At 59.7% G+C, this 13,409-nt stretch overlaps 2 protein-coding genes across 2 annotated transcripts; both read left to right on the top strand.

The window, feature by feature from the left end:
- Positions 1–808: 808 nt before the first annotated feature.
- Positions 809–4,330, top strand: CRYBA2 (crystallin beta A2; the record flags this gene model as incomplete). The annotated part of the gene is made up of 4 exons (XM_079924865.1): positions 809–1,504; positions 2,264–2,405; positions 3,544–3,686; positions 4,183–4,330. The coding sequence occupies exons 1-4, from the start codon at positions 1,344–1,346 to the stop codon at positions 4,328–4,330; spliced, it is 594 nt and encodes a 197-aa protein (XP_079780991.1). The 5' UTR covers positions 809–1,343.
- Positions 4,331–9,077: 4,747 nt separating this feature from the next.
- Positions 9,078–12,622, top strand: FEV (FEV transcription factor, ETS family member; the record flags this gene model as incomplete). The annotated part of the gene is made up of 3 exons (XM_079924810.1): positions 9,078–9,129; positions 9,872–9,946; positions 11,925–12,622. The coding sequence occupies 3 exons, from the start codon at positions 9,078–9,080 to the stop codon at positions 12,512–12,514; spliced, it is 717 nt and encodes a 238-aa protein (XP_079780936.1). The 3' UTR covers positions 12,515–12,622.
- Positions 12,623–13,409: the final 787 nt, after the last annotated feature.

Below are 13,409 nucleotides of genomic sequence, written 5' to 3'. Positions count from 1 at the left end.
GGGCCCCAAGCCTTTCCGCCTAAATTTCTCCCTCCCTACACCCAACCTTCCCCCCTCCCCACCGTACAAGGCAGTGGGATTGCGGGTAAGAGCCTAAGTAAGCCTTATAGTCAAAACAGAAACCCATCACACCTCAACTGGGCCGCTTCTCAGCTGTGACACCTCCCCGACTGCCTTCCGGTACCCTTCTGGGCCGCAGGATCATCTGTGAAATGCAAGGCAATAACACCGCCTGCCTCAACTGGTCGGTGCTACAATTAGCTGAGATCACGCACGTAATAGCTCTGAGTAGAGGGTCTGGCCCGAACTAGGCGCTCAATAATCAGCTGCTAGATCTCAGGCTGACGTCGTGGCCGGAGGCCCCAAAACTGGGAGCTCTGTCGGGTGGCTGGGAGCGCCACGGTCCCGGCCGCGCTGAGGTTGAGCGGTTCGGTAGCCAGCCACTCCCTGAACGCTTTGCAAATCCGTGCCTTCCCTTGGGCGTTTTACGTTTCCTGCACTCAGCGCCGCCTTGCGGCGAGTCCTGGTCATCGCCTCTTCTCAGCACCTCCGCGCAAGAAAACTTCGGGAGCTCAGCACCGGGTCCGGGGACTCGATCTTGGGAAGAAACGGGCCGCGATGGCCCACCCTCCAGGGAAAAGAGGGCTGAGGGTCGTGAGGAAAGTCTCTTATGGGGAGCCTTGTCTACTTCCTCCCTAGCGTCGCCCCAAAGAGAGGCCTCGACCTCTAAAGAAAAGGAGTTTAGACGCTGGGAAGAACTTCCACATCTCGAGCCAGGAAAGCGCGGTTTTAGCGGGGTGGCCACCGGGTGGCCTGGTACCTCTATCCCTGAAGGTCTCGGCCTGACTCAGGCCCCCCAAAAAGAAAAAGCGGAGTCAGCCTCGGCTGTGGCGAGCGCCGGACATGTGTCTCAGCACTTTCTATTGTAATCCCTGAGGGCTGCGGCCAGGTCAGCGGTTGCGGGAGAGGCCGCGGCTGCCCCGGGGACACCAGAGCTGACCGCAGCTTGCCCGCTGACTCAGCTCCCCCCCACCGCAGCGGGAGAGGGTGCGGAGAGCGGGTGAGGCCTGGTATAAAGCCCCGCACGCCCGCCCAGCTCGCGCGCAGCCTCTCCGCTTCCGTCAGTACCGCGCTCACCCACCCGGTGAATACTCGGTGCTGGGGCGCGGTCTCTTCGGGCCGGGGAGGGCGAGATGGGGAAAAGCCGCTAGCGGCCAGGGTCCAGCCCGCGGTCCTTCACCTCCCATCGGGGCTGGGAGGGGTTGGGCGGGGTTGGGCGGGCCTGGGCGGGGAGTGGGCTCTTGAGACGCTGAGCGCTTGGTCCCGTCCCTGTCTGCAGCGGCATGAGCAGCGCCCCCGCGCAGGGCCCAGCGCCCGCCAGCCTCACGCTTTGGGATGAGGAGGACTTCCAGGGCCGCCGCAGCCGGCTGCTGAGCGACTGCACCAACATCGGCGAGCGCGTAGGCCTGCGCCGGGTGCGCTCGGTCAAGGTGGAAAATGGCGCGTGAGTGATGCCCCGGCGCGGTTGGGCTGGGTGGGGGGGCGCCAGGCTCCCCTGGCGCAAGCGGCGAGACGGGGTCCTCGGCTCGCAGTCCTCCATTCCCCAGACTGTATGTAAGCCCTGGCTGGGAGAGACCCAGCCACGTGGAACATATCTAGGCTTCCTCAAAACTCCCCACCTGCCCCAAAACAAATCATGAGAAAGATTGTATCCTCGTGTGAGCTAAAGGGATAAAGGCGCGAAGCGACCCTTTGCGGGACTCCGTGGGGCCAGGCTGAACTCTGAAGAGGTTCCCAGTGTAATTCCGTCCCTTCCAAAGTTAGATGGCTCTAAGCTTCGTTTAGCAAAAGAAGCCAAATCCCTTCCGCCCGCCCCACCCCGGTCTCCTAGAGACTGGGGCCCTCAAGAAAGCTGAGGCCCCTGAGCTATTGCAGTTTGCTACTGCAGGTTAGGGGGGTTCCTACACCTACCTTTGCAGGGGCCAAAATCCTTGCGGTAGGAGTGCTTGGTCGGGGATCTTCGTAGACTGGAAAATTCCTTCCAGCCTGGGGGCCCTGAGCTGGAAGCCTGGACCCCTCAAACCCCAGATAGGAGCCGGCTTAGGGTCTTTAGCCTCTAGAGGGGCTGGGTTGCCTTGTGATGGGTGTGTTAAGGGAAAGGCCTTGGGTGGAGACAAAGATCGGTTCTGTAAAAGCAAGGGGGAGGGGGAGGAATGAATGAGGCTGGGGCAGATGCCTCGCAGCTTCCATTATCTTTCCCCAGTTGGGTGGCCTTCGAGTACCCCGACTTCCAGGGACAGCAGTTCATTCTGGAGAAAGGTGACTATCCTCGCTGGAGTGCCTGGAGCGGCAGTGGCGGCCACCACAGCGACCAGCTGCTGTCCTTCCGGCCCGTGCTCTGCGCGGTGAGCACAGCCCTCCCCCTCCTCCTCTGCGTCCTAGCTCCTAGCTCCAGGCCCCACCACAGTACCTGGAAAGACTGTCCACTCACTGTACGGGGGGTGTAAACACAACTCCTAGATGGGTAGGAGTGGCATTACTTCCCAGAACCAGAGAGGTCTCAGAAATTTTGGAACGTGGGCCTAAGCCAAACATCGGAAATCAGCACCACGGACAGCCCCGAGACCGTGCAGTCTTGAGCCCCGTCCTCACACCCAGTCGTCCACAGGTCCGCACATGTCAGCGAGTGCTTCTGTTGTCACACAGCACTGTGAGGTGGGGTGACTGCTCTTAACCTCATACATAGGTGTGGAAATGGGGCTCAGAGGGCAAAGTGATTTGACCCTGGTCACAAAGGTTAACATGAGAATAGAACTCAATCAGGGATCAAGGCTGAGAAGGGGTTAGTCTGTGTGTGTGTGTTTGGGGGGAAGGGGTTGGTAATGAATCAAATACACTGGAGGGGAGGATCTCACTTCCCATTCCTGCCGATTTATCTACCCTACTGGTGAGGCCTGGGGCTGTGTGGTGGAGGACAGAAAGCAGGTGCTGACTCAGCCCAGTTTCTCCATCCCAGGAGGCCAAGGAGCCCTGCAGGGGGAAGGCCCTGGGACAATGGGAGCCCAGACTCAACAAACACTGATGCCCCGGCCTGTACATTCCGACTTTTCTCTCCACCCTTCTCTGGGTCCTAACCTATGAGAGGCTATGCCCAGGGTGCTGGGCAGGGGATTGGTAGTCAATGCTTCCTTAGGGAAACTGTCTTGCTTAGTGGACCAGATTTCCCTCAGGACCTCTGATTTTCCTCCTGCAAAACATGTCCATGTCAAAAGATGCTCTCTACCCCTGATGTGGAAGTGTCTCTGGGAACAGCCCCCCTCAGTCTCACCACTTCAATCCAAAGCCATAGAAGGGACCAGGCTGGGGACCTCTGAGCATCCCAGCTTCCCAGACTGATATGGAGCTGATGGAGTGAACTCTGGGTGTGTTTATGGACCCTGTGTCTTTACAGCTTATGCTGGGCAGAGTGTTGGGGGAGTCGGGCTGAGAATGTATCCTCTTTGGAGGGCCTGACCTGTCCACCCCTACTTTCTTGTGCCTCAGAACCACAGTGACAGCCGTGTGACACTTTTTGAGGGGGAAAACTTCCAGGGCTGCAAGTTTGAACTCAATGATGACTACCCATCCCTGCCTTCCATGGGCTGGGCCAGCAAGGATGTGGGTTCCCTCAAAGTCAGCTCTGGAGCGTGAGTCCTGGGATTGGAACAGGGAGGAAGAGCAGGGAGGAGGGTGGGGACCAGGGAGGAGGGTGGGGACCAGGGAGGAGGGTGGGGAAAAGTGACGGGGGTGCTAAGAGACACAGTAAAGAGAGACATTGAGGGCTAGGGGACGGGGGAGTGAGGTCATGGGAGACTGAGAGGCAAGGGGAAGTGAGATGATGGAGACAGACTGGGAGGGATGGGGCAGGTAATAGGAGAATGAGTCAGGGGGGCAACGTGGGGTAGAGGAAGGGATTGAAAACATGGGTGAGGGGGCAATGGAGGGTGGGAATAGGAGACAAGATGAAGAAGGTGTTAGGAAGACCTGGAGCAGTGGACAGGGCAGGGAGAGATTCATGTAGGGAAAGCAGAAGCCATAGTTTTGGAGCTGGGGATCGGAGCAGAGAAAGGAGGACCAGACGTGGAGGACATGGGGGGGGGCGGGCAGAGCTTACTTACCACCCCTGTGCCTTCACTGGCCTAGGTGGGTGGCCTACCAGTACCCAGGCTACCGGGGCTACCAGTATGTATTGGAGCAGGACCGCCACAGCGGGGAGTTCCGTAACTACAGTGAATTCGGCACGCAGGCCCACACTGGACAGCTGCAGTCCATTCGGAGAGTCCAGCACTAGGCTCCACAGCCCCGGCGCCTCCCATGAGGACCCTCAATAAAGGCTCCTGAACCTGCCTGCCCCTCTTGCCTCCTTTTTGGTGTCTTGCTTTGTAATCTCCATCCTTATGCTTCTGAGGGTCCTTCTCTGCCGACCCTCCCCTCCGCTCTGGCTCCAGGACCCTTGACTATGGTGCATACACTGGCTTAGGATGTATGTGGCTGATGGGTCTGAGATGAAAATGCTGGTAAGAATCCAGGGGATCCTGTTAAATGCAACCAGCCCCACACCTCTCCTTGGCAAAGGCCTATCAGCTTGGACCAGGTGTACCGCTAGCCCAGATCGTTCCTTTGCCATCCTCTGGTTTGGGCGCACATAGCTCCACGGCAGGGCTCATAGCTGAATTTCAACCTTCACACACCCCCTGGGCCAGGCTCCAGCATTCGGGGCAGGACCTCCTTAGCTCTGTGCAGCAGCCCTGCTGGGCTCCTCTCTGACCCCCACCACTACCTTTTCGAGCCTCTATCTTCACCCTGGCTCCCTACCCAGCCTAAGGGAAGCTTGCACCCATTTCCCAGCTTTGTAGAATCTCCGCCTTATAGAGGAGCAAGGGTGTGAGAGGGGTAATTGCTGGGAGGTCCCACCGCCTCCTAGAGGAGATGTGCTCTCTCTGAGCAAAGCCCTAGGCCCTTTGCATAACAATCCCTTGTGGTATTGAGCTCCAGCATTTATTGTACAAAGCATTTGCATACCTTGCCTCTCAGCTGTCTCAAAAACTCCCTCTTCATTCTTCCTCTTCCTCCCCACTCTTCAGAGGACTAGTGAGCTGCAGAGGCCACCCCTGAGCCACTGACCACAGCGAGCCTGGGTTCTGGGGCAGGTGGTAGAAGCCCACAGCCATGGTGGGGTTGAATGTGGCAGCAGCCATCAGAGTCCGTGGCACCAATGTGGCTTCTTTCCAGCTCCCTCTTTGGCTCAGTTTATGATAATCTCACCCACATAGGCAGGGCCTTCAAGGTCCTTGGGAGGCCCTTCATCCTGTCTCTCAGGGATGCTTGAGTTTTCAAGACCCTGGTGGACCAATCCATGGGGAGAGGTGGCCCAGATCATGGCCCCAGCCCAGGGGAGTCAAAGCGATGTTGGAGAAAAGTCAGATTTGGACCTGGGCATTTCCCAGGGGCCCAGCTGTGCAGTCAGGCATCTGCTCCCTTGGGAAGAGTCCTGGACCAGAGGTCAGAACACCCGGGACCCAGTCACATAGCATCCCCCAGCCTCAATTCCCTCACCTATAAACTGGGGCTATTGAGTCCTGCCTTGTCTCTCTCACAGGGTTGTTGTGAGGATTCAAGGAGAACTGCCTGAAAATGCTTGTGGTTCAGAAAAGAACTAGGGCACTTACTATAGGACATCCCTTCCCTGCCTCTCCCCATGGATCTCAGGGTTGGGTCAGGGGACCAAGGACAGAGTTCTAGGTGGGGTATGAATTCTGCTTCATACCTAGATGGGTTCTGAAGTCCATCGCCCCTGTCACATTTGATCCTCCTAATAGCTTCCATTCTTCATCCATTTCACCAATGAAGAAACTGCAGCTCCTCTGAGAGGGAGAAGCCTTGATGAGGTCATCCACTTAATTGGTGACAAAGCCAGGACCTGAACACAGGGCTCCAGACCCCAAATCCAGGCTGTTAACCGGAGGCTGACCTGAGCTGTGGCCAAAAGCCTCAGGCCTCAGCAGAGCCCCAAACCTTTGTGGGCTCCAGAGGAGCCTGGGGTTCCTCTGTAGTCACAGGCTCCTAACTGTCCCCTTGTGGGCATGGTAATAGTAACAACAGCTAAATATATGCAGCTTTGCCTGAGCACTCAGCATGTGTTATATAAGCCTAATAATTCTGTATGGTTGGTACTATAATCCCCATTTTACAGATGAATAGACTAAGGTACAGAGGTTATGTAACTTCCCCAAAAGCCACGCAACTAGGAAATGGGGGATCTGGAGTTGAGCCCAGACCCAAACTGGTCTCAGAGCCCAGCAGCCCATCTCTGCACTGCCTGTATTGGGGGCAGGCAGTGGGCAAAGGGAGATCTGGTATCTACCATAAGCTGAGCTGCCTTCCCTCCAGGAAGGTCCATGGTTACTAGGACCACCCAGCAAGATGCTTTCAGGAAGTGGCAGTGTGACCCTGCCAGGGTACGCCCTGTCTCTACAGGTGTCCCCACCTGTACAGTGAAGGAGTTGGGGGAGCTAATATTTGTTGCAGCCTTTGCCAGCATGGCCTTCTAGGTTTTCTTAGACCCACGGGTCCAACTCTGCTCCCCACATTAGCAAATAAGGAGGGGGTGCGCAGAGGCCAGGCTGGGCCCGAGTGTTCTCACCTTCCTACCGTCCCTCTATGCTGGGCAGGCTGATGGTCTGCAGAACACGGTGGGGCTCACACCCAGCCAGGTGCGAGGATGATGGCAGGGAAGCTGCCTGGATTTGCTCATTGGCTGCACTCAGCCAAAGGCCAAAGGGGACGGAGGAGGTCATATCCTTTCCATTGGTGCAGCCGAGACCCCGGTGCAGTACGGTATGCCCCTCACTCCCTCACAAACTCTTCGCAGAGCCCACCTACCCCTCAGTCCCTGAGTCCTCAGTGAGGTGGGGGTGGGGGCCGAGCCTGAGCTGTTGATCCTTCATCAGCTCGGAGCTGGGATGTCTGGATAGATGCCCACTCTAAGCGCCTCTCCCTTCTGCCTCTGCCTTCCACTCAGAGCATTAGTGGGTGAAACTTGCTGCCTCCCCATTCTTGCAACTCTGGCCTCCTGTTCCTCATTTTCTATCTGGGGAAGTGACAAGAAAGCATGAAGGAGAGAGAGTGAGACCTCGGCCGGACCCTCAAGACCCTCTGCTCCCTCAAAGCCCTGAGTTTTGTTCCTAGGGAGCATCCCAACCTCTCATCTTTCCCCCACCAGGTTCCACCTGCACATCCTGAAGCCTCCACCCCTGTCCCTTTAGGATCCTCTAGGGTCCTGGGATTACCCCCCCCATTTTCCCCTAAACTCACCTCCCACGCTCCTCCTTGGTTCCTTCTGATTTTTGTACCCTCCACCAGCAAGGAGGAACACCCCAGGAGTTAACAGCAAGTGAAGAATGCAAGAGGCCCCACAGAAACCCCTCCCCCAGCTGGACTTCCCAGCCATCCTCAGTCAGGCAACCCAGGACCAGGGATCCTGCAGAAAACCTGCCCACTTCCATCCAAGTGCCCTGAAGTCCCAGGCCTCCTCACCTCCTGAAGTCAAGCAGTGGGAGAGAAAGGCCTTGAGATTATCGATTCTGACCGGAGTCACCGGGTGCTGCATGGCTGCAGGTGGGCTCCTGTCTCAGAGACCCATCTTCAGGCAGCATCCCTCCTTAGTGTGCCCCTCCAGAGCCAGGAAGCCCCACAGGTACCCAGAGACTCCAGGCCACCTGGGAACCACATCAGCTTTGCTAATACCCCCCTTCGCCCCTTTCTCGGAGTGTATTTACTTCCACTCCCCCTGGGTTGGGGGACCTTGTACGGTGCACCTGTTTTAACTCCTCTACTCCTGCTAGAGCAAGGTGCCAACTGCAGCCTAGTTCTGGGATAATCAGGATGGGAATAGTTGTGAGGGTAGATGGTAAGCTGGGATGACAAGGGATGGGGAAAGATAGAAGAGAAATGGTTGGGGGGGATGGAAGGGGGATCACGAGTCACCCATTTGCCACAAATTAGTGAGAACAAACGAATGAGAAAAGGAAGGGAAAGAGAGAGATGGGATGGAGAGGTAGAGAGGAGACAGAAGGGAGATGGGAGGAGGGACTACATGGAAGAAGAAGGAGAGACCTAGAAAGGGGGAGGAAGGACAAGCCACTAAAAGTTGTGCGGGAGACGCCCCAGCGCTGGCCCGGAGGCCTGGGAGCCCCGGAAAGGCAGGAAACCGGGGAAAACAAGAGGGAGACAGGGAAGGAGATCGGGTCTCCAGGGAAGAGCAGAGAGGGGGAGAGGAGAGGAGGGAGGAGTAGCGGGGATGGAGGAAGCGGGGTAGATAAAGGGAGCAACGGCTGCCGACCCGGAGCGCAGCGACAGGAGAGAGGGAGGGAAGCGGAAATTTAAAAGTGAAGATGCAGATAACGCAGCCTGGAGACGGGAACCCGGGTGGGGGTGGGGTGGGGAGAGGGGAGGCGAGTGGAGCGGTGAGGTGGGGGGGGATGGGTGAGAAGGAGGGAGCCCCCTACCCCCTTGTGGCCCCGGAGGTACCAAGGATTGGGGTACCCCGCCCCAATCCTGTTTGCTCAGAGTCAGGGAGGCGGAAAAGAAATGGGCTCCTGACCCCTGCCAGAGCGCGAGGCCCAGGCCCATCCCCCGCGCGTCTCCCGGGTTGCGAGGTGCGGGGGGCTGCCGGGTGCGCTTGGCTGCCGCGCGGCAAGTCGGAGACTTTATTGCGATGGGGCGATAAGAGGGGCGGGGGCGGGGTCCGGGGGGCCGAGGCTGCAGCTCTTTAATTAAAACGGAAATTGCGGCCCCTGCCCGCGCGGGGGCCCGGAGGGTTCCGAGCAGCCTGGTAGCTGGGAGCATCGCTCCAGGACCCCTCCATCCCCCGCCACACCCGGGCAGCCCCCTCCCGCCAGGCCTTGCTGGACCCAGCGCCTTCTCCCTGTCACCCGCTGTCGCCTCGGGCGGGGATCGGTGCCCCGGAGCGCAAAGCCTGACGCGATCCCCCTCTCCCACCCCCACCCCCACCTCCCACCGCCCAGGCCCTGGCGGCGATGAGACAGAGCGGCGCCTCCCAACCCCTGCTGATCAACATGTACCTGCCAGGTACCAGGGACCAGCCGGGGGCTGGAGGCACCAGGACCCGGGGCGGGAAGTCTGGGCTGGGGCTTGGAAAGAGGATACTGCGGTCCAAGGGAAGGGGGCGCGGTCCAGAGAATCGGATCTCTGGGAGAACTGAGCAGTCTAGGGCGCTGGGAGACCTTAAAGGCAGATGGAGCGCTTTGGGGTTTTAGTGTGAGATTTAGAGGACCTGAAGTGAGCCGACTGGGAGCCTGGGAAGCCAAGAGCGCCAGCTCAGCGGCTGAAAGAGCCTGGCAGGGGGAGCAGAGGTCTACAGTGTGGCAGGGGACTCAGTGCGCATGCAGTGTTGGGAGGTTGTGGTCAGCCGGGAGTCTCCTGTGCACCCTCGTGGCCCCTCACCTCCGTGCTCCGAGCGTTCCCACCAGCCCAGCTTTCCAGGCGCCCTCTCCTCTCCGGTGGGCTCTGCGCGCTCCGGCTCGCTGGCGCAAACCCCGCTCGGCTTTATAAGGCTCCCGCCGGCCCGTTCAGAAAGCGGATTTCCTTTTTCCTGGACGCGTTTCCTGACTTGGGCGTTATGGAGGGGCTCCGCGCGGCGCGCGCCCGGGCCAGGCTCCGGGAGGAGGAGCCGGACGGATCGGGCCCCCAGCCTCGCGCCGGGGAGCCAAGGCACCCCCCTGTTCCCCCTTGAGCCTCGGCCTGGGGCCCTTTCGGGCAAGTCGGCAACCTCCGCCTCGATCCGCCTGATTGTTTTCTCCTGCTGCCACAGATCCCGTCGGAGACGGTCTCTTCAAGGAAGGAAAGAGCCCGGGGTGGGGGCCGCTGAGCCCCGCGGTACAAAAAGGTGAGCTGGCCAACGGGGTGGACGGGCGGAGGCGAAGACAGTGGATCGGGTCCGGGGTACCCACCGCATACGGACAGGCGCCACTGCCGCCTGAACAGAGGGTGGGAGAGATACGCGATGCTGGGCTTTGGGAAGCAGAGGGTCGGGGCATGGTTGTGGGGAGGCTCGGGGTGGGGGGAACATTCATTTGGCCTTTGGCTCCTGCACCTTCTGAGACCCAGGGTTGAACTCGATGGCCAGGGCAGATGAAGATCCTGCCCCACCCCCTTTCAGCTGGGAATGTTTTTCCTGCTGTGGGGCTGGGGCTGAGGTGCTTGGTGTCATTTCCCTACTGGCAGCGGGAGCCCAAGGCATCGGCACCGCCCAGCAAGGTGACCCGGAGAATTATTCCCTGGCCACTCCAGGCCGACTCACCATTAGCACCAGGGCCAGCATCCACCTGCCCCACTGGCCCATGCCAGGCTCTGTGAGCCAAGCCCTCTGGGCCGTTGCAGTTGATTCCCAGGTTGGCCACCCAGTCTCTGCCGGTGGCTAAATTATCCTCGGTTTTGCCATGTTGGCAGCCGAACCTGGCCGGCCTTCCAGGCCAAGCCTCCCCACAGGTCCCCACCCAGTCGGTACCCTAGATCTCACCAAGTTACCGTAACCAGAAAAACAAGGTTGGCAACTGCTTTATCCAAAAGGGAACACAACACCCAACAGGAATGAGCTTCCAAGCCTCTACGCCCCTCAGTACCAGATGCACATTTTAACCCAAATCTTCCCTTGCTTCTGACCCTAAAATTCAACAGTCCTGACCTGGAGCCAGGCAGCTCCTCACCGGGCTGGTGTGGAGGGACTTGGATCAAAATGATGTTGGAGGGCAGCATCTGGGTCCTGAGCGAGTTGTTGAAAAAAGAAGAGTTTCAGCAGGCTCAATTTAAAACAGACAGTTTCGAGGAAAATCCTTTATTCTGAAAGAGTGTGTGTGGGGGGGAGGGCGGGTAATGCTATCAAGATTTTTCTCCAACCGTCTGATTGAGGCTCCAAGACAGAGAAGCAGGAGTTCTCTCTCACTACCCACTTACCCGGGAAAGCCTCCTGGCCGTTTTTAGCACCCCCCCAAATCCAGACGGGGCAGAAGAGTCTGGAGATTAGCCAAAGATGGGAGGAGGCAGGGAGCCAAGCAGAGAGGCTTCCCGGTCTCCTCTCCTCAGAGCGGCGCATCACGCCCCCAGGGAACTACGACACCTTGGTACCCTGGGAATCCCGCCTGTTTCGAAAAAAGAGGCCGAACCGGAGTAGCCCCAGCACCAGACGCTGGCAAGGGTGGGGAGACTTCAGAGGCTGCCGTTCCTCTCACGCTTAGGGAGCCACTGTGCCCATTCTTGTCTGATGTGGTACCTCGAGGAAGCCAGCCACCACCTCGTCTCCACCTCGGGCAGGGGGTCCAACTGTATGCCTTGTCCGGTGGCTGGGGTGATCCTGCTGCAGGCCTGCTTCTTCCCTCTGGATCTCTGGACGTGGTCCGGCTGGGATGTGGCAGTCTAACCACCTATGTAGGCTACCCTGTGCGGTTGTGCAGGCTCTGCACCGAGTAAGAGCACTAAGCCGAAGGGCTGATATCCCGCCTTTGCTCACCTCCGAGAGCCCTGTGCGTTGGAGCGCCTCTACCTCTATACAGAGGAGGTGACGCTTCCCTTTCTCACCCCAGTTCTCATAAAGCTGTGCGCCCGCGGGGTTGCGTCCTCCTTAGTGGGAGACTCGTTTCCATTGTGCAAAAGCGCGGTACTGGCTAGGGACGGCTTTGCTGATCAGCGCCTCCCTGGCCAGCCGCCCCAGCTGTGCCCAGTTACACAGCTGGACGTGCCCTTTTCCTCCCTGATATCGGTCCCCACCTCCGACTCGGCGGGGAGGGAGGTCGTCTCCCACCTCACCTCTTCCCCCGCCGCTAGCCTCCCTCATCCCGCCGGTGGCTGACTGCCCCGCTTCCCCACAGGCAGCGGCCAGATCCAGCTGTGGCAGTTTCTGCTAGAGCTGCTGGCTGACCGCGCGAACGCCGGCTGCATCGCGTGGGAGGGTGGCCACGGCGAGTTCAAGCTCACGGACCCAGACGAGGTGGCGCGGCGCTGGGGCGAGCGCAAGAGCAAGCCCAACATGAACTACGACAAGCTGAGCCGCGCGCTGCGCTACTACTATGACAAGAACATCATGAGCAAGGTGCACGGCAAGCGCTACGCCTACCGCTTCGACTTCCAGGGCCTGGCGCAGGCCTGCCAGCCGCCCCCCGCGCACGCTCACGCCGCCGCCGCCGCCGCCGCCGCCGCGGCCGCCGCCGCCCAGGAAGGCGCACTCTACAAGCTGCAGCCCAGCCTGGCCCCACTGCCCTTCCCCGGCCTCTCCAAACTCAACCTCATGGCCGCCTCGGCCGGCGTCGCGCCCGCCGGCTTCTCCTACTGGCCGGGTCCGGGCCCCGCCGCCGCCGCCGCCGCCACCGCCGCGCTCTACCCCAGCCCCGGGTTGCAGCCCCCGTCCGGGCCCTTCGGCGCGGTGGCCGCCGCCTCGCACCTGGGGGGCCATTACCACTAGACGGGGCGGCCAGATGCCCCGTGGCCTCTCCCAGACGCCCAGAGCCTCGCTCAATCCCATCCACATCCCGGAGAGGGGCCGGCGCCTCCGCCGCCGTTCCTTCAACCTCAGATTTTACTCCGCCCGCTGCACCCCCCCGGGGGAAGGGGCCTGTAGTCGCCTCAATCTTCCTTTAACACCGGATTTGCCCCCCGCCTCATCCCGCAACCCCCGAGGGAGGGTGACTGTGCCTGCATTTCCTCTAACCTTCTTCTAGACCTCAGATCCCTGAAAGGGGTTCTCGGGCCTCCCCTGATTTTTCCTCCCCTCCATCTGTACTTCCCTCTGGCTTCTGGAAGCCCCTCCATTATGATCCCTCTCTTATTCCAAATTTTCTCTCTCTCTCTCTCTCTCTTTTTTTTGTCCCCCACGGAGCTGCCCCGATTCCAGTATGACCGAGGCCCAGCAGAGTCCACCTTCTCCTCCCCTGGCACCTCAGCGGGCTTGGTAAGGGCCGCGTCTCCCTTGACACTTCTAGGTAGCTTCCGGGCCCCCTTCCTCCCGCCCCCAACTTCCCACAGGACTGCCTTGTGTTTCTATTACCTTCCAGACCTATTAAAGCTCCCAAGCTCCCCACTGCCTCTTCTCTCTGTTCTTAGCTGCACCAAAACCTTGACTGGGGTTGGGGGTGGGTGTGGTTGTGGAAAAGGTCGTGAGACTCCCAGCTCAGGCCTGAGCAGAAAGGCCTGCCAAGGAAAAGCTCGAGAGAATGAGGGCAGGCAGGCTTCGGTGCTACTGGAGGGGAGCGCGGAGCCTCTAATGCATGGGCTCCTGCTGCAGCGCCCCTCCTACCTGGCAGTCGAGCCCAGCCTGCCTCATCCGGCCTTCCACTTGGCCCTTCCCCCTACCCCATCCC

This window comes from Stenella coeruleoalba (assembly GCF_951394435.1).
Source record: "Stenella coeruleoalba genome assembly, chromosome: 6".
Taxonomy (NCBI): Eukaryota; Metazoa; Chordata; class Mammalia; order Artiodactyla; family Delphinidae; genus Stenella; species Stenella coeruleoalba.
Note: the sequence above shows the minus strand (reverse complement) of the source record. Positions and strands in the feature narration are given on the sequence as shown.